This window comes from Microcaecilia unicolor, chromosome 7 (genome assembly GCF_901765095.1).
Source record: "Microcaecilia unicolor chromosome 7, aMicUni1.1, whole genome shotgun sequence".
NCBI lineage: Eukaryota > Metazoa > Chordata > Amphibia > Gymnophiona > Siphonopidae > Microcaecilia > Microcaecilia unicolor.
Genome location: NC_044037.1, coordinates 98,585,691 through 98,604,915, shown reverse-complemented (window position 1 = coordinate 98,604,915; position 19,225 = coordinate 98,585,691). Strand labels below are relative to the sequence as shown.

Here is a 19,225-nt window from a genome sequence, read left to right as displayed (position 1 = left end):
CCTCATCATCAACTACAGAAGACGTCTGACCGCTGTGCTTGCCAACAAGGGTTTTGCCACCAAGTATTAGGTCTTGTTTGCCAGAGGGATTAAATACTTATTTCCCTCTGCAGAATGCAAATAAATTCATATACTTTCCACAATGTGATTTTCCGGATTTAATTTGTGATGTGCTATCTCTCACTGTTACCAATAACCTACCCTTCAATTATGGGCTGCTCATGTCTTTGTCAGTGGGCAAACTTACAAAATCAGCAAGGGATCAAATACTTATTTCCACCACTGTATATATATATATTTACCCGTAGTTTCTTTTAGTTTTTTTCCCTATTTTTAAGTTTACTTTCTTTTTCGATGTGGCCGGTTTCTCCCTTTTTGTGCCCTTCGCGTTTTTGGCACGATCGCGTTGTTTGATTTTGCCGAAGCCGTTTTTACGTCCATGTCATCAAGGACACCCAGCAGCTTCAAACGTTGTACTCGGTGCAACCGGACCATCTCAGGTACTGATACCCACACCTGGAGTATCCAGTGCCTTGGGCCCGACCATAGCCCAGCCGCTTGTAGTCTGTGTCTTCGTATGAACAAACAGACCCAAGCGTCTTGAGAAGCCCAATGAGAAAAGCTTTTTGGGGCTTGGTCTGATCCTTTGACATTGGTACCAAGGTCGGTGGCATCGACATTGGGAGCAGAGGTAATGGCTGCTGAGAGACGAACTCACGCTGGGAGCAGTGAGGTGTCGAGTGGGTCTCCACCTGCCTCAAGGCCTCCTCTTATGCAGGCCCCCCGGGACCGACCTTAGTCGGACCCGGCACAGAGGAGAAGTAAGGATTCCACGTCCTCCTCAGTACCGAGGAGTCTCGATGGGCGTCGAGTGAAGGTGAAGAAGCACTATCATCGTTCTCCTTCGACACACAGTACCGGGAGCTCCGGGGCGTCGAGAGAGTTGGCACCCGAGAAGCATCTGCGCCGAGAGGATCGCTTCCCCTTGATACAGGAGTTGCCAATACGTCTGTCTCCTAGCAGCCTGTTGCCTGCTCTCGAGCATCCACAGATTCTGACATCGCCTGTTCCACCGACCCTGCAGCTTTCTCCGATGGCGGCTCTCAACGAACACATCCGGGCCTTGTTTCTAGAACTTCTGGAGGGACTGCTATGTCAGTCAGCTTCCGTGTCGGGGGTGCTTGCACCTTCTGTACCATTTGCTGCAGCGGTGTCTGGCCCTTCTCCTGTGGTGAGGTCTCCGACTGCGGTGCCGCCTGCGGCATCAGTGTCAGCTGCCACCCAAGTCGATTCCCCTTCAACGCAAGTGGAAGGAGCTTCACCGCAGTTGGACTGGGCATCGGCTTCTCAATATCACCATAGAAGACATCGTTCCTCGGCGTCGAGGAAGGTTCAGTGTCGAAGTACCTTAACACAGGTTTTATCCGACACTGAGCAGGAGCGTTCGTGGGAGACAGAGGAAGATCCCAGGTACTTTTCTTCTGATGAGTCCTTTGGGATTCCCTCTAATCCTTCTTCTCCGCCAGAGGGAAGACTATCTCCACTGGAAAGTCTGTTTTTTTCCTCTTTTGTCCGGAAAATGGCTACGACTATTTCCTTCCCTGTGGGGGTTGAGGATAAGCCCAGGACTGAGATGTTTGAGGTCCTGGATTATTCTTCTCCACCTAAAGAGGCCGTGACAAGTTCCTCTGCATAAGGTACTGAAGGAAGTCCTTATGCAAAACTGGTCGGCCCCTCTGTCTGGCCCTGTGGTCCCGAAGAAATCTGAATCTCAGTATCGGATCCACGGTGAACCTGGATTGATGAGGTCCCAGTTACCCCACAATTCCATGGTGGTGGACTCTGCCCTCAAGAGAGCCAGGAGTTTTAGAGACTATGCTTCGGCACCCCCAGGCAGAGAGGTGATACTTTTGGGAGGAAGACATATCAGTCCACTATGCTCGCCTCCAAGATTCAGTCATACCAGCTCTTCACGAACGTGCAGTTGCGGGACTCAATACGGCAACTGTCGAGCTTGGTTGATGCACTCCCTACGGAGCTGGCCGAGCCTTTTCACCAGGTGGTCAGGCAGCAGAAGGAGTGTTGAAAGTTCCTGATCAGGGGTACATTTGACACTTTTGACATAGCATCCAGGATTGCTGCTCAAGGTATAGTGATGCGCAGACTCTTATGGCTGCCTGTCTCTGACCTGGATCATTCTGTCCAGCAGCGAATGGCGGATGTTCCTTGCCGGGGGGACAACCTTTCTGGTGAAAAAGTAGAGAATCTTGTTGATCAGATCAAGAAGCGTAATGATGCTATGCTATGGATTCTCTCTCCCACCGGGCACCTTCCTATCCTAGGCATAGGTACACTTCTGCTTCTCGGCAGCCTGCCCAGACTCAGCCCCAGCACGCTCGTTCTGGTCAACAGCGTGCGTCTAAGGCCCATTCTGCTCCCCAGCAAAAGCAAAGGACGAGCTTTTGACTGGCTCCAGTTCAGCATAGCCTCTGTAAAGTGTCCGTACCGGACGACTTGCCGGTAGGGGGGAGGTTGATGTTTTTTCACCAAAGGTGGCCTCTCATAACCTCCAACCGGTGGGTTCTTCAAATAGTCTGGTTAGGATACACCCTCAATCTGGAATCCAAACCTCCAAATTGCCCACTGGGAGCTCATTCTTACAGCTCCCAGCACAAACAGGTACTTCCACATTGCTCGGTCCAAGAGTTTCTTTTATGCCTTTCGGCGTGTTTGTTTGCCTTTTTGGCAGTACTTGCAGATGAACTCTCCGCCCTTCTAAAAGCTCAAGTGGTCGAACCCGTTCCACCAGGGGAAGAAGAGCTGGGATTCTATTCCAGGTACTTGTGCAGAAAAAGACAGGGGGAGATGCGTCCCATCCTAGACCTAAGGGTCCTGAACAAATTTCTGGTTCATGAAAAATTCAGAATGGTTTCCCTGGGCACCCTTCTTCCCATGATTCAGAAGAACGATTGGCTATGCTCTCTAGATTTAAAGGATGCTTACACACATACCTCGATACTTCCAGCTCACAGGAAGTATTTTCGGTTTCGACTCAGCACTTTTCAGTACCATGTATTGCCTTTTGGTCTGGCATCTGCGCCCAGAGTGTTTACAAAATGTCTAGCAGTAGTAGCAGTGCCGTGTGTTCCCTTATCTCGACAATTGGCTGGTGAAGAGCACCTCGGAAGCAGGTGCTCTGCAGTCTATGCGAATGACTATTCAGGTGCTAGAGCTACTGGGTTTCGTGATCAATTACTCCAAGTCCCATCTCACCCCAGTACAGAAGTTGGAATTCATTGGGGCTCTGTTGAACACAAAGACAGCTCGAGCTTATCTTCCCGACGCAAGGGCAGACAACCTCCTGTCCTTGGTGTCCATGGTTCGAGCGTCTCAACAGATCACAACTTCTGGGACACATGGCCTCCATAGTTCATGTAACTCCCATGGCACGTCTACATATGAGATCAGCTCAATGGACCCTAGCTTCCCAATGGTATCAAGCTGCGGGGGATCTAGAGGATATAATCTAACTGCCCACCGACTTTCGGAATTCCCTTCAGTGGTGGATGATTTGATCCAATTTGACCTTGGGACGTCCATTCCAAATTCCTCAGAAAAAGTGCTGACGATGGATGCATCCCTCCTGGGGTGGGGAGCTGATGGATGGGCTTCACACTCATGGAGCCTGGTCCTTTCAGGAAAAAGATCTTCAGATCAACCTCCTGGAACTGCGAGCGACTTGGAACACTCTAGGCTTTCAGAGATCGACTGTCCAGAAAAATCATTTTAATTGAGACAGACAATCAAGTTGCTATGTATTACACCAACAAGCAGGGGGCACCGGATCTCGCCCTTTTCTGTGTCAGGAAGTTGTCCAGATGTGGCTTTGGGCGCGCCGTCACGGCATGTTTCTACAAGCCACTTATCTGGCAGGCGTAAACAATAGTCTGGCCAACAGGTTGAGCAGGATCATGCAACCTCACGAGTGGTCACTGAACATGTGAGTAATCCGCAAGATCTTCCGAGCGTGGGGCACCCCCTCGATGGATCTTTTTGCCACTCAGATCAATCACAAGGTCCCTCAGTTCTGTTTGAGGCTTCCGGCCCACGACAGACTATTGTCAGATGCCTTTCTTCTACATTGGGGGACAGGCCTTCTGTATGCATATCCTCCCATACCTCTAATAGGAAAGACTTTGCTGAAACTCAAGCAAGACCGTGGAACAATGATTCTGATTGCGCCCTCTTGGCCCCGTCAGATTTGGTTCCTCCTTCTTGTGGCGTTGTCCTCCGAGAAACCGTGGAGATTGGACTGTTTTCAGACCCTCATCATCCAGAACGAGGGGTCACTTCTACATCCCAACCTTTAGTCTCTGGCTCTCACAGCCTGGATGTTGAGAGCTTAGAATTTGCCTCTTTAGGTAGTTCAGAGGGTGTCTCTTGCTTGTTTTCCAGGAAAGATTCCACGAAAAAGTGTTATTCTTTCAAATGGAGGAGGTTTGCCGTTTGGTCTTTTTTCTTGTCCTACACGGACCCTGCTTGAATACCTTCTACACTTATCAGAGTCTGGTCTCAAGGCCAACTCCGTAAGAGTTCACCTTAGTGCGATTAGTGCTTATCATCGCCGTGTAGAGGGTAAGCCTATCTTTGGACAGCCTTTAGTAGTTCACTTCATGAGAGGTTTGTTTTTGTCATAGCCCCCTGTCAAACCTCCACCAGTGAGGGTCCCAAAAAACAACAAGGCAAACGATCTGCAAATTCCAACGTAGACAACAAAACAGCAGATACAAAACAGAAGTATGTTCAAAAATTTATTGATGATGTCAAATACTAGACTTATTGCCCGACATAGGCCGTGTTTCGCCCAAGAAGGGCTGCGTTGGGCAAAAATCTCAGAGATATCATTCGTCATAATAAATGTTATTCACATGAACCTTGAAATGCTAGGTTCTTGATAGAATAATGAGTTCTTGAAAAAACAGCAGGAAGGATATACTAATGACGATCATCACATGCTTTTTCTCCAGCAGTTTGAGGTTCATGTGAATAACATTTATTAAGACAAATGATATCTCTGAGATTTTTGCCCCTGACACAGCCCTTTTTGGGCGAAACACGGCCTGTCGGGCAATAAGTCTGGTATTTGACATCATCAATACATTTTTGAACATTCTTCCATTTTGTATCTGCTGTTTTGTTGTAAACCTCCACCAGTATCATGGGATCTCAATGTCGTTCTCACCCTGCTGATGAAAGCTCCTTTTGAGCCACTGAATTCCTGCCATCTGAAGTACTTGACCTGGAAGGTCATTTTCTTCGTAGCTGTTACTTCAGCTCGTAGGGTCAGTGAGCTTCAGGCCTTAGTAGTGCATGCACCTTTATATTAAGTTTCATCACAACAGAGTAGTCCTCCGCACTCACCCTAAGTTCCTGCCTAAGATGGTGTCGGAGTACCATCTGAACCAGTCGTTTCACCAAATTTTTTTCCATGTCCTCATATCTGCCCTGGTGAAAGCAGTTTGCATACCCTGGACCGCAAGAGAGCATTGACCTTTTACGTGGAGCGGACGAAGCCATTCAGACAGTCCACCCAGTTGTTTGTTTCTTTCAACCCCAACAGGAGGGGAGTCGCCATCGGAAAATGCACAATCTCCAATTGGCTAGCAGATTGCATTTTCTTCACTTATGCCCAAGCTGGGCTGTCTTTAGAGGGCCATGTCACGGTTCATAATGTAAGAGCCATGGCTGCGTCAGAGGCTCACTTAGCCTCCATTGAAGAGATTTGCAAGGCTGCAACATGGTCATCAGTTCACACATTCACATCTCACTACTGCCTTCAGCAGGATACCCGATGCAACAGTTGGTTTGGGCAGTCGGTGCTGCAGAATTTGTTTGGGGTTTAGAATCCAACTCCACCCCCCTAGACCCATTTTTGTTCTGTTCCAGGCTGCACTCTCAGTTGTTTATGGATTCAGGTCAATCTATGTTATGTCCTCGCTGTTGCGGGGCCCAATTGACCAATGTTCATTGTTTTGAGTGAGCCTGATTGCTAGGGATACTCCACATGTGAGAACAAGCAGCCTGCTTGTCCTCGGAGAAAGCTAAGATACTTACCTGTAACAGGTATTCTCTGAGGACAGCAGGCTGATTGTTCTCACAAACCCACCCACCTCCCCTTTGGAGTTGTTTGTTTGTTTATATGCTTTTTGATTAAACTGAGGTGGCACACTCAAGCAACGGGCGAGAAGTCTGTGCATGTGCGCTGTGCGCGCGCCAGAAGGCTCTGGCAATCTTTTTTTGTTTTTGCTGGTGAAAAATTTGCTATTTCCTGGGCCAATGTGGAAGTCAACCCACATGTGAGAACAATCAGCCTGCTGTCCTCGGAGAATACCTGCTACAGGTAAGTATCTTCGCTTTACTTGTTTTAGTTAGCCCGTCCCCTTGTCTGATCAGTTTCTCCTTACTGTGTCCTACAGTAACCTCAGTTCCAAACTATTGTTCATTACGATTTAATCAAAACTGTTATCAGATACTTTGGGGCTCATTTTCAAAGCACTTAGACTTACAAAGTTCCATAGGTTACAATGGAACTTTGTAAGGCTAAGTGCTCTGAAAATACGCCTATTTGGAAGCTAACCTTAATTTCTCTCTCTGATTTTCTCAACACTTCCCTTTCTGATCAAGTCTCCCTCTTTAATTCTTCTTGTGCTCTTACTCTTTCTGGATATTTCAGCTGCACTTGATGTAGTAGATCATTCGATTCTACTTCAACGACTCTATTGGGATTATGGGTTCAGTATTGTTACTCCTCTGCTGCTGAAATTACATTGATTACCTGTTCACTGAAGAATTACATAGTAACATAGTAGATGACGGCAGAAAAAGACCTGCATGGTCCATCCAGTCTGCCCAACAAGATATACTCATATGTGTATACCTTACTTTGATTTGTACCTGCCTTTTTCAGGGCACAGACCGTACAAGTCTGCCCAGCAGTATTTCCCGCCTCCCAACCACCCGTCCCGCCTCCCATCACCGGCTCTGGCACAGACCTTATAAGTCTGCCCTCCACTATCCTCGCCTCCCAATCCCTCTTCCCCCACCTGCTCTGCCACCCAATTTCGGCTAAGCTTCTGAGGATCCATTCTTCTTAAATTAGATCATAAAGCAATTCATACTGGTTTACCTGATTATCTTGCATATTTGAATATCCCTTACACTCCGTCACAAATCCGATTGGACCCAGCGGTCATCACCCATGTGGCACATGTTCAGTGTGCCAACACTCATTGAACATTACACATTACGTAGACCACCAGACGGGGAGACAATATGCACTACATCAACAATCCAGCTGCAATTCTGATAATGTCATTTACGCCATCACCTGTCCGTGCAAGAAGATCTACATTGGCAAAACCAAGCGACAGGTGAAAACGCGCATAATAGAACACAGAAGCTGTATCAAACGCAAAATAATATCAGCACCTCTGGTCGAACATTGGATTTCACATAATCATCACATAGAAGATTTACAATTTTTTGTTCTCAAGCAATTCATTCCAAAATGGCGCAAAGGAGATTTAGACTCAATCCTTCTAAGAGAAGAACAAAGACTCATTTTTATGTTTAACAGCTTACATCCCAATGGACTTAATGCAGAAATCGATTATAATGTATTTTTATAAATATTTTATTGTAACTATATGTCACTGTGATTGGTAGCTCATAATGGTAGAATTGTCATTTGAGGCTTCCATACATAGAAGTTTTTTTAGATTTGACTTTTAATTACCTTTCCCTTTTACATTCATTTGGTACACTACTCACAACATAATAACTAAACAATATTTCATAATATTTCACATAAAGCATTTCTCTTTTTCTAACAGTCTTCTTCACATTTTTATCTATATTTTTTCTTTCAACTATTCAATATCATTATATCTATTTTAGTTTTACATTACTTCATTAGGTAGTTAGCATATCACGGCAGATCTGTGCCCCAGTAGTTTGCCCACTCTTCTCATTTTTTCATTCATATACATACAAGCATTTTTGCTCCATTTCATATACATTTCATCCTTCTACCCATCCTCACACACAATTTATAGGGTATATATTTTTTACAATCAATATTACATTCCAATTCAATTATTAGGTGGCTTTATTTTGCATAGTTTTGCATAAATATAAGGTTCTAAATTATTTCATTTCTGTTTATTTTATTATTTTTTTATTAATATTATTTTATTAATATCTTAGTCAGACACGTTAAGTCAACTTCGTTCATTTTCAAATAATCCTTTTTTTCAAACAGTTTGTCCCCTTTAAAAACTGTTAGTATCATCGCGTTTAAGTTAGATACACTTAGCTTGTCCTTTTCTCTTCAAATATTCAGTTTTCTCTAAATCCAATATTATTTCAGTTCTAAAATAATTTTTAGTTTACATCTATCAAGAACGTTTCATTTTAAGTTCAACCTTTTCATATCACATTTTAACGAATTTCTATCCCATTTCTCAAATATATAATTCATAATCACAAGCAGTATTTTCTTCAAAAATTCACATATATGTACCCATTTTTATTTCATCGTACCAGCTTTCTAACGAGACAAGTTTCCGATTATGATGGCATTAACTTTATTTTTTAATCATGGGCACTTCTTACATTTCACTAAATGCTTCATGATTTTAATTAAAACGTGATTAAGTAAATTCTAGTCCTACCTTCTACAATTTCATTAATGCAAGCATTTAGATGTGCACAATCACTAAAAGATTTTTCTTCACTTATCGGCTTATTTCAGCATTTTTTCATTTAGTTTAAGTACAAGAGACCAAGTTCGTTTAGTTTTTCTCCACACATGCATTCTTTTTAAAATCCAGATTCACTTATTGTTGACATTACTCTAGTTCAAATGATTCTTATACCGAATCATACTTATTAGATATGTCTTACTTCATTTTCCACCTTTTCACACCACTTAGATTTCCAATATATTTTTATATTTCAATAGTATGTCTTTAGCTAACTCAAATACACGACATTTGGGTCTCTTCACTATATCATTCAGCACGCAGATCACGTTGACACTCTAGACTATCTTAAGGCACGCACTTAGGACTTTCACCACTTATTACTCAATAATCAGATCAAGTTTACACCTCAAATTATTTTATACCAAGCATTCATCACGTTTAGCAATTATCATCTAATGGGGGTGATAATTATCTTCCTAGTTTTCAATTATGACAACATTTATTTCATCTCCAACTATGGCCATACTACGCGTTGATCTTTTATACATGCATAATTATTTTCGTTCATTATCTCCTTAATTTAGCCAAAAATTGCAATAACACATTTCATCATTCTTTAAATAAGCGTGATTAAGTAAATTATAGGTTGATTCTATTTTCCTATTCAATTAGTAGTCCAATTAAAAACCATACGTTAACTTTTTCCCTCCATTTTTTGAAAAACGTCATTTCCCCCACTTCATCTATATAAGAGATACTTACTTCATCGCCATTTTTCCAATATATTTTCACAATTAGCAGACATCTCTTAGGAGAGGAGGTAAGCAGAGAGATCTAATACTTTCCCTGTGTTCTTTGGTACTAAACCATCACGCATACAATTTTTCTATTCGGCTTACAGACTATTGTCATTCTAAAATGGTGAAAATTTCAAAAGATTTAGAATTTATATACCAATGTTATAATACTTATCAAATAAACGTTTAAAAAATCTTTTAATGATCGCCGTCCGTAGACCTACAACATCTTTCCATAAGACTTAAATCCCGATGGTTATTCAAAATATAAACAATATAGCAGCTTTGACATAGTTGATGTTATAAGAGAGATCCTAGTGTCTCGAATATATAAATTATACTAGTCACATCGATTTTATAGAAGGTAGCACTGAGACTTCCGTGCCCCACAAATCACGTTTTTCAGCTATCTCATCAAATTGCGTCATTTCATTTCTTTTATATAAACTTACGTTACTCTTTCGAATAACAATCAGTTTTTGCTTTCTCATGCGGTATTACAAGTTTCTTTCATTCTTTTGTTTCTCCTACAGCTTTACAAGTTCGTTTTGTCTTCACATATATATTGTACATATTTTTCTGAAGAGAGAAGGTAAGTTTTCCTAGCCGATATAGGTTAGATTAAACATAATATCACCAGGTTTACAAACAGAATCTTTTGACTATACACAGAGACTCAATTATATTCAGTTTTTAATATAGAACTCATAATTCATCCAACATTCCCCAACTCAGTAATTCGCCCTTTTATTTTAATGCTTTACTTTACACTGGCGTCAGTTTTGCATTCATGTCTTTTCAGGCACATGCCATTATAATATATACTTTTTCTATTGTTTCATTTCACATCATTTCATCTTTTTGATTTTTTTGCATTTAATTAATTATTCTCATATACAGACCTAAGAGGATCGTGTCCTGTTATTTTCCTTGGAGCACACATTGCGAGTTATATCCACCAAGGTATTTTACAATTTATTAATTTGATTTCAAAATGTGGGCATAATTAATACATTACACTTACGTTAAATTTTGATGTGTAAATTTTAATGTGAAGATCAATACAAGTTTAAAAAATATTCATTCCCATACATCATTTTATGTGGCTTTTAATTATTATTTGAATATAAATACAATGTTTATCTTCATAACAAATCACATTCAAAGCATTTATTTATGTGTTTAAATATTCATAATACACCATTCCGCATAATTTTAATTATAATTTTATTATTTGCTTATAACACATCGTTTATGTTTATTTTTACAATACGATATATTCAAAGTACAATTCATATGTATAAATATTCATAAAACATTATTTTATACAATTTCAATTATAAACCTCAACATTTGTATATAAATATATGATGTATTATTTAAAGTACTATCTATGTTTTTTAATCAAAAACGTTCTCAATCAAAAAATCGTTTTCAATCAGAACGAGTTACAGATATTTTTTCTAGTCATTTGCATAATGATTTACGTTATATTTTCACCTAATGTCTGTTTTTCCATTCACCATATTCATGTTTATGATATATATGTAACAATATCCTTTGTTTCATTGTTTAATTCAGGTTGCAAAGACCCCTGAGGCAGGCCTACGGGCCGAAACACGGCCGTGTCGGGTCGTTTTTATGTACATTGCTATTTTTTAATTATTAATTTTTAATTTTTTAGTAAATAAATATATATTTGTTGGTATCCTCATCCACTCTCCTCACTTTTTGTTTTCCTTCCCACGGTTCCGTGAGGGTTTTCACCTCCTTTTTGTTTTTGCGGCGATCATGTGGAGCCAGAGGCACCTTTATGCATATTTGGTGGGAATGTCCGAGGATAGTAGCATATTGGAGGACGGTGATCACATTGATAACTAAAGTGCTACAACACCCCTACCCATGCAGGCTGGAAAATTGCCTACTACATTTGAAATCGATATCATTAACAGGACTCCAACACAAGCTGGCTACGCAATATCTAGTGGCAGCCAAAATAGCAATAGCAAGAGACTGGAAAAACCCACAGCCACCTGAATACAAAAGGTGCTGCAAAAAGTTGACTTTATGTATCAGATGGCAAAACTAACAGCCATAAGAAGAGGGAGAATGGGAGCCTTTGACAAACTCTGGCAACCATATGAACAATCTCAAGAATAGAATCCAGCACCACCATGACACAGGGAGGGAGGGCAAAGGGTAATGAAGCAGGTGTGTACTAAGAAATTCAGCTGTATGTAGTAAATTTTGAAACGTTGTAACTCATGATAGTGTTCTATACTATAAAAAACCAAGTGTTGGTGTGAGACTTAGTGGGCCAAGTGAGGACATTTCCTCTATCGGGCTTCCTTCTTACAAGAAGGCGTGCCATTTGTTCTCAGAAAGTCCTAAACAAGGACTTGGACTTTGGCCTCTGGTATACTATGAGGCATATTTTCAAAGCACTTTGGGAGGCTAAGTTCCATAGGTTTCTATGGAACTTTGGGAGGCTAAGTGCTTTGAAAATGAGCATATAAGTGTTAGAGACTGGTTTTGGGCTTTCAAAGGAGTCATCCTCTTAGCTTTCTGATGGTTTTACTCTTGGGTCTACCTATTCAGGCAGTGATGTAGCCAAATCGACTAATTAATCACCTGGATCAGATAGCATACATCCTAGGTACTGAAAGAACTCGAACATGATCTGTTGTTAGTGATCTGTAACCTATCATTAAAAATGTCCATAGTACCTGAAGATTGCAGGGCGAACAATGTAATGCTGACCTTTAAAAAGGTTTCCAGGGTGATCGGGAAAGTACGGACTGGTAAGCCTGACATAAGTGCCAGGCAAAATAGTGGAAACTATTATAAAGAATAAAATTACAGAACACACAGATAAAAACAAAAGAACAAAAAAGGGGAGCAACCACTGATTTTCCAACTCAGGGATATTTATTGATAAAATAACACAATACAAAAACCCTAATGATGACTCGACGCAGTCCTGCTTTTGGCACTGTGGACTCCTGCCTTAGGAGTGTAATGATTTAGAAGTGGATCAATATACCAACTTGAATTGATGTGAAAAAGAAATGGGGCAAGATGGCTGCCGAACTGAGAAGCTAGCAGGCAGCATTTGTTAAGCTCTCTGAAATTTTAACTCAACCGAGATGCCGAAGAGACGGGCCGGTCAGCCTCCAATGCCCCACAACGGCAGACTCTTTCTTCACAAGACAGCCGTACCTTACTTCAGACCGCTGCGGTTCCATCGACACTGGTATTAAACATGTCGGAAGGCAGCCCGCTGACTCGCTCCAGAGCGAATGGAGGCCTGGAAGCGTCTCCTGGGCTACAGCTCAGCCCCGACACAAGGGAACCGCCCCCTCAACCGGCGAGTTGTAGTACACCAACAGAGGTGTCTCTAACCTTGCTTCCTAAGAGTGGTGCACGTGAACAGAGACAGGAGGCGTTAGACCAGCCTGTTGGTGACTTGGAAGCCTTGATGGGAATGTCGACACCAGTTACAGCTAAGGTGGGAGATACTGACTGCCATTCTGAATGGGGAGACAACAACAGAAAAAGAGGTACTACCTGCTCAATTTTTTCTTGATATGAATAAACCAGCTGAAGTGACATTAGACTCTCTCTGGACCCTAATAGTGGGCCTAGGGAAATCGCTTTCTCCACAAAGACAGAAATTGAATCAAGATATGATGATTCATGAACAGAATATAAAAACTTTGGACCTTAAAGTAGAAAAATTACAGCAGTCAGATGTAAAAATGGAACTGGAAATGAAAAAAATGCAAACTCAACAGGAAATTATGATAAAAGACCTGGTTTCATTGAGAAGAAAACTGAAATTCTTGAGAACTCGGTTAGAAGTAATAATCTTAGTTTTCTGAACTTTCCCAAGCAGCTTACTAAATCTGCCAGGGAAATGTTAAAGAAATATCTTATTGAGGTTTTCGGAGTAAAGGAAGAAATTATTCTGCCCTTTTACTCAGGTTTATTACCTACCATTTTCAGACCAGAGTGATCAAAAAAAGCAAGAACGAGAACAAGCTTTAAATATTTCTGAATTACTTGAATCATCAGATACTGATCCTGTTACTTTAACCAACATTAATAGCTACAGTTGCGTTGGCTCCAGACAAGTCTTGGTTAATGTCCATGTATTTAAGAATAAAGATAAATTGTTTCTTGGTCAAAAAATACAAGTATTTCCGGATATCTCGTGAGATACGCAAAAGCGTCGAAAACAATTTCTGTTGATGAAACCTGAGGTCCTTCAGCTGGAGCTACTTTTTACCTGAGATATCCATGTAAATGCGTGGTGAAGTACCAATCGAATAAATGTTTTCTTTGACCCAGCTCAGTTTTTTTTTTGTGGTTACATTTGTACCCTGCGCTTTCCCACTCATGCAGGCTCAGTGTGGCTTACATGGGGCAATGGAGGGTTAAGTGACTTGCCCAGGTCACAAGGAGCTGCCTGTGCCTGAAGTAGGAATTGAACTCAGTTCCTCAGTTCCCCAGGACCAAAGTCCACCACCCTAACCACTAGGCCACTCCTCCACTGTATTTCTAGCATCTAGGCAGAATAGGAGGGGCTTAAATTGTTACCTTCCCTGTAATTTAGATAAATAATACTGTATAATGTGACCTGTAAAACCTCTCAGCTCAAACTTTAAAAATGGTTGTAATGAATATATATTCCATTTCTTAACATCTTGCACTATTTATGTGGACTTGAGCGAGATTTTTCATCTTTATCTTTATTAATATTGTATTCCTAAACTTAAAGTGGGAAATGTATCACTTTTCAAACAAGTTATGCTTGATTATAATTGTAAAACTGTTATAAAAAAAAAAATGAATTGATGTGAAAAATAAAATAGTAAATAGTATACCATACCATACTTTGTGTGTTTTTGAATATTTTACTGCTGTAATTGTCTATTGCTCATGCTTGATCTATTCTTACTGTACACCGCCTTGAGTGAATTCCTTCAAAAAGGCGGTAAATAAATCCTAATAAATAACTACAGCCAGCATTGAAATAATCACCATCAAAGACAATTTACAAAAGTATGGCTATCAGTTGACGCGAAAGACACTAAACCCAAGAAAAATCTTTGTAACAAACATCAAAATCACAAACTGCTCAACGCTTTTATTAATATCTTGATTTTTTGGGGTGCTGACCACCTGTATTAGTGCTATTACTGCCTGACCCAGGGCTCTGATCTCAGACCATGACATCACTTCCTCCACATCAAAGGCATTGTGTGCTAAAAACGCACTCAGCAGGAGTAGGTTACGTTAGGGTTGTAGCTAGCATAGTGGTTCATATTAGACTTGATCAGTATGCATTAGATGCTCAATGTTCTCACCAAGGGAGATACCATCGTTGGAGTGGCAGTATTTAGAACAGATAGGCCTAATGCTGCCCAGTATGGGACTGCTTTGTTACATCCTATCGTCTGGACTGGTCTGGTGGATGACAGTCAAGACCAAATGTTTCCTTTAAGTTTCTTTTCTCAAGTCCTACTAGACCAGAGTTCTCCCTGTTACAGATGTGTAGTTCTGCATTGTGTTATAGACTAAGGCTCGTTATCTGCACAGTGCCTTATATATGGCCAGGCGCCAAGCGGTTTCTTTTTGTTCCATTGCTGATAGAGAGGTATATTGCCATTTGTCTGGACTGAACTGGTAGGAACTCGAGAGAAAACATTGGCAGGTAAGACCACATTTTCCCCATTTTTCTGGCTATAGTGGGTTATGTGCTGTTCCATATTTACAGCACATGTATAGTCTGGGTAATGTTGAAAAGTAAGATAAAGTCCAGTGGCCTAATACCAAAACGATTTGTTCTGTTTCCTGGATATATAGCTAATAAACTAAATAACTTTAGATCAGGATTAGATGAAATGCTTGATAAAAGTATTCATCTTAACTTTTAAAATATGACTGCATATACAGTGATAATATATTGGTTCTCCTTTAATGCGGTGCTCATCCCATTCCATTTGCTTTTTCAGGGTTCAACCTGCGATGTAAAGGTAAAAAATGGCACAGTCTATGAAGGAATTTCCAAAACTTTAAGCTCTAAGGTAAGATTATGTGAGTCTGTATTGTTCTCAACAGCAGTCTGATTCTCTTGATGCCCTCTTTACTGAAAGGTCCAACAAAACACTACATTTGTAAGATCTTTGTTCTGTGCTTGTGAGCCTTGCTATTGGAAATTTTGAGGAAAATGAGAAAAGAACATCTTTTGAATACCCTCCTTGATGCGTGAAATGCTTTCAGGTTCAACTGAATATTCATATATACTGCTAGTTTGATAGATTGACTATCTTTCAAAGACCTGAAGTCATTTTGAAATGGGTATTTGTTAGCATCAGCTGCACTGTTCTGCACGAATGGGTGTTGCTACCAGCAGTTGGAGGTGAGGAAAACTGAATTCTACCAGCGACATCACCAGTATAAGCTGGAAGCTCTCTGTAACAATCCAGTATTTTCTCTACCTCTAGCAGGTGATAAGTTGTGCCGATGATGCTCCTAGTTCCACGCTCTGCTGGCTGCGGCTACACAGCTTGATTGAGCCTACAGCTGCTCCCAGGGTTCCAATCTCAGGTTATACCTAGTGAGTATGGAGCTTGACTCCATAGCCGCCCATCGCATTTGTTAGTGCCACTGGGTGATGTTTTGGCTGGGCCCTGAGGGTCCTTTCCTCAGGAGTGTTGGGTTGTCATCTCCCTATCCCTCGTTGCCTGTACACCCTGGTCTCCCCCTGCACTTCCCAGGCTTAAATTTAAAAAACAGCTTGGTTAGCTTTATTCCCTTGGTCAGGATTTTTGTTATTTTTTTGTTGACCTCTTTCTAGTGTCAGGGTTTTGGTTGTTGCCAGTGACCTGTGGTGCTTCCCACTGAATTTTTCTGGATGCAGACCAGCAATCCATCTAACCCAGTATTCTGTTTCCAACAGTGGCCAATCCAGGTCACAAGTACATGGCAGAAACCCAGGTAGTAGCAACATTTCATGCTATCTATCCCAGGGCAAGCAGTTGCTTCCCCCATGTCTATCCCAATAGCAAACTTTAGATTTTCCTCCATGAACCTGTCCAAACCTTTTTTTTTTTTTTTTTTTTATACACGTATATTATACCAATGTCATCACATCCTCCGGCAACGAATCCATTTCTTCCTATTTGTGTTCAAAAGTATTTCTATTTAATTTGTGTCCCCTGGTGGGCTTTTGAAAGAGTAAAAAAATGGCTTCACTTTTACTCGTACACCACTCAGTGTTTTGTAGACCTCAATCATTTCTCCCTCAGTCATCTCTTTGCCAACTGAAGAGCCCTCTTTTTAGCCTTCCTCATATGAGAGGAGTTCTATCCCTTTTATTCATTTTGGCTACTCTTCTTTGAACCTTTTCTAATTCACTATATCTTTTTTTTGAGATACGGCGACTAGAATGTAACGCAATACTGAAGGTGAGGTCACACTGCGTGTGCCATAAAAAGCTGAGTCCGCAAGGCAGGTTTATTCATGATGAGAGAAGAATGACATGAGTTTGCTCTGATAGAAAAGAAGCAAACATGGCCACCTTTGAGAGGACTTGATTCCCACTGCAGTGCCTTGTGACCTTGGGTAAGTCACTTAACCCTCCTTGGCCCCAGTACAGAGAAAGTACTACTATGTGTACAACACAGTGTATGTATAGTAGTGCTATATAGAAGAAGAAGTAGTAGTAGTTTTTTTTGTTTTTCAATCCACACAAAAACTGCTTGAAACTTCTATAGTAATCAGCTTCACCAGTCTATAGGATTGGGTTATATTCCTTCCTCCCAGCAGACGGCGGTTAGAAAAACTATTTTTTCCTAGTGACATCACTGATAATAAGGGCTGGTACTTTGTGGAAAAGCTTCAGTTTTTTTCTCTGCCCCCAGCAGTTGGTAGGTTGTATGGACTGGTTCACCTAGTCCTTCCTTGCCTAGCTCCCAGCTGTGCAGGCTAAGGCCACACCAGTTGGTAGAACCTTATGGCATTGCTGTCAGGGTTATGATTCACAGACCTAACTTGGTTGAGCATGGCTCTGCAGCCCCAAGTTACACCCAAAGGTGATAATTTGGTTAGGTGCTTTGCCCTTGTCTCCACACCCCTTCAGGAATGCCTCCCTCCCCCATCACCATACTCGTTGCAGTTCCAGGCAGCCTATAGGAGTTTAGCTAATTTTAATATGGCTGGGGAGTAAAGCTAGTTAAAATTAGAAAGGGGAGGGGCACAAACAAGCCCACATCTGAGAGCCTGGCAAGGGGAATGACGAGCCTAGTGAGTCCCAAGCTGCTATCCGCTTCAGGAGTGTGGTACAAGCCAATGTGCCTGCTTGTGGGTGGTACTGCCCTTCCTGATGTAGGTGGTGGCTGAACACGGCTCCGGGCTCCCTTTGTGCCCCATTCCATAGGTGTGTTTGACTTTGGAAAAGTTCTGGGGTGGGGGGGTCAATGGGCCTTCCCCAACAGTTACACAAGGCCCCCTGATGTCTTTTGTGGAAAGACCAATCATGCTAAGTCCTGATGCACTTCCTGCAACAAGAAGTTTGTCCCTTTCAGGTGTTGGAGGGACAGGGGGAGTAAGTGTTCTTTTACATACCCTGGGGCCTGGGAGGGAGCCCTAGCTCAAGTTGGCTGCAGCAAATAATACATATGTTAAGCAGGTGCTAGCAGCTGATGCTGGCCCCTCCCGCTGTGGTAGGATCTCTCCTGGTCTGGGGTGGGTCATACTCTGGGGTGGCTGGTGATGAGCAGAGGACATCTTGAAGTCAGTCTGTCAGTGACTCTGGGTCCGAGGCTAAGGCTTCCGTAACATCATGAGACGATGGTGTAGGGAGGAGGGTTTTAGATTTGTTAGGACTGGGCAACATTCTGGGGAAGGGAGCCTATTCCGAAAGGTGGCTCCACCTAACCAGGGTGGGACCAGGCTGCTGGCATTGGCTTTTAAAAGGAGATAGAGCAGCTTTTAAACTAGAATGGGGGGAAGGTCGACAGTCGCTCAAAAGCGCATGGTTCAGGATAAGGTATCTTGCAAGGATACCTCACAACAGGGAAGATAGGGTTTCTGGATAGTGAGATTGCACAAACAGACTGTGGTAGGCCAGGTGCCCTTAAATACAACTAAAGATCAAACAAAAGATGGCAAATCAGTAGTGTCAAGTACTAAGCATCATGCAAATAGGAACAACAAACATACTCTGAAATTCTATATGCAAATGCTAGGAGTCTAAGAAATAAGATGGGAGAGGTGGAATATGAAAAATTGGATATAATAGGCATTACTGAGACTTGGTGGAAGGAGGATAACCAGTGGGACACTCTCATACCAGGGTACAAAGTATATCATAGTGATAGGGTGGAGGGGGGTAGCATTGTATATTAACGAGAACCTTGACTCAGATAGATTACAAATTCAGCAGGACACAAATCACACCTTTGAATCATTGTGGGTTGAAATTTGTATAAAAGGGAAAAGGACGGTGATAGGAGTGTACTACTGTCCGCCTCGCCAGGATGAGCAGGTAGACGTAGAATGATAAAAGAAATCAGAGACGCAAACAAAATGGGCAATGTGATGATAATGGGGTGACTTCAATTATCCAAATGTAACATCGGGACACGCTAGAGAGGT

At 41.8% G+C, this 19,225-nt stretch overlaps 1 protein-coding gene across 1 annotated transcript in view; it reads left to right on the top strand.

The window, feature by feature from the left end:
- Window positions 1–19,225, top strand: part of ATXN2L (ataxin 2 like) — a 446,514-nt gene that overhangs the window by 118,360 nt on the left and 308,929 nt on the right. Inside the window, exon 4 of the mRNA XM_030209208.1 lies at window positions 15,580–15,651. Coding sequence (XP_030065068.1) covers window positions 15,580–15,651 — 72 coding nt within the window. The remainder of the gene's footprint in view (window positions 1–15,579; window positions 15,652–19,225) is intronic.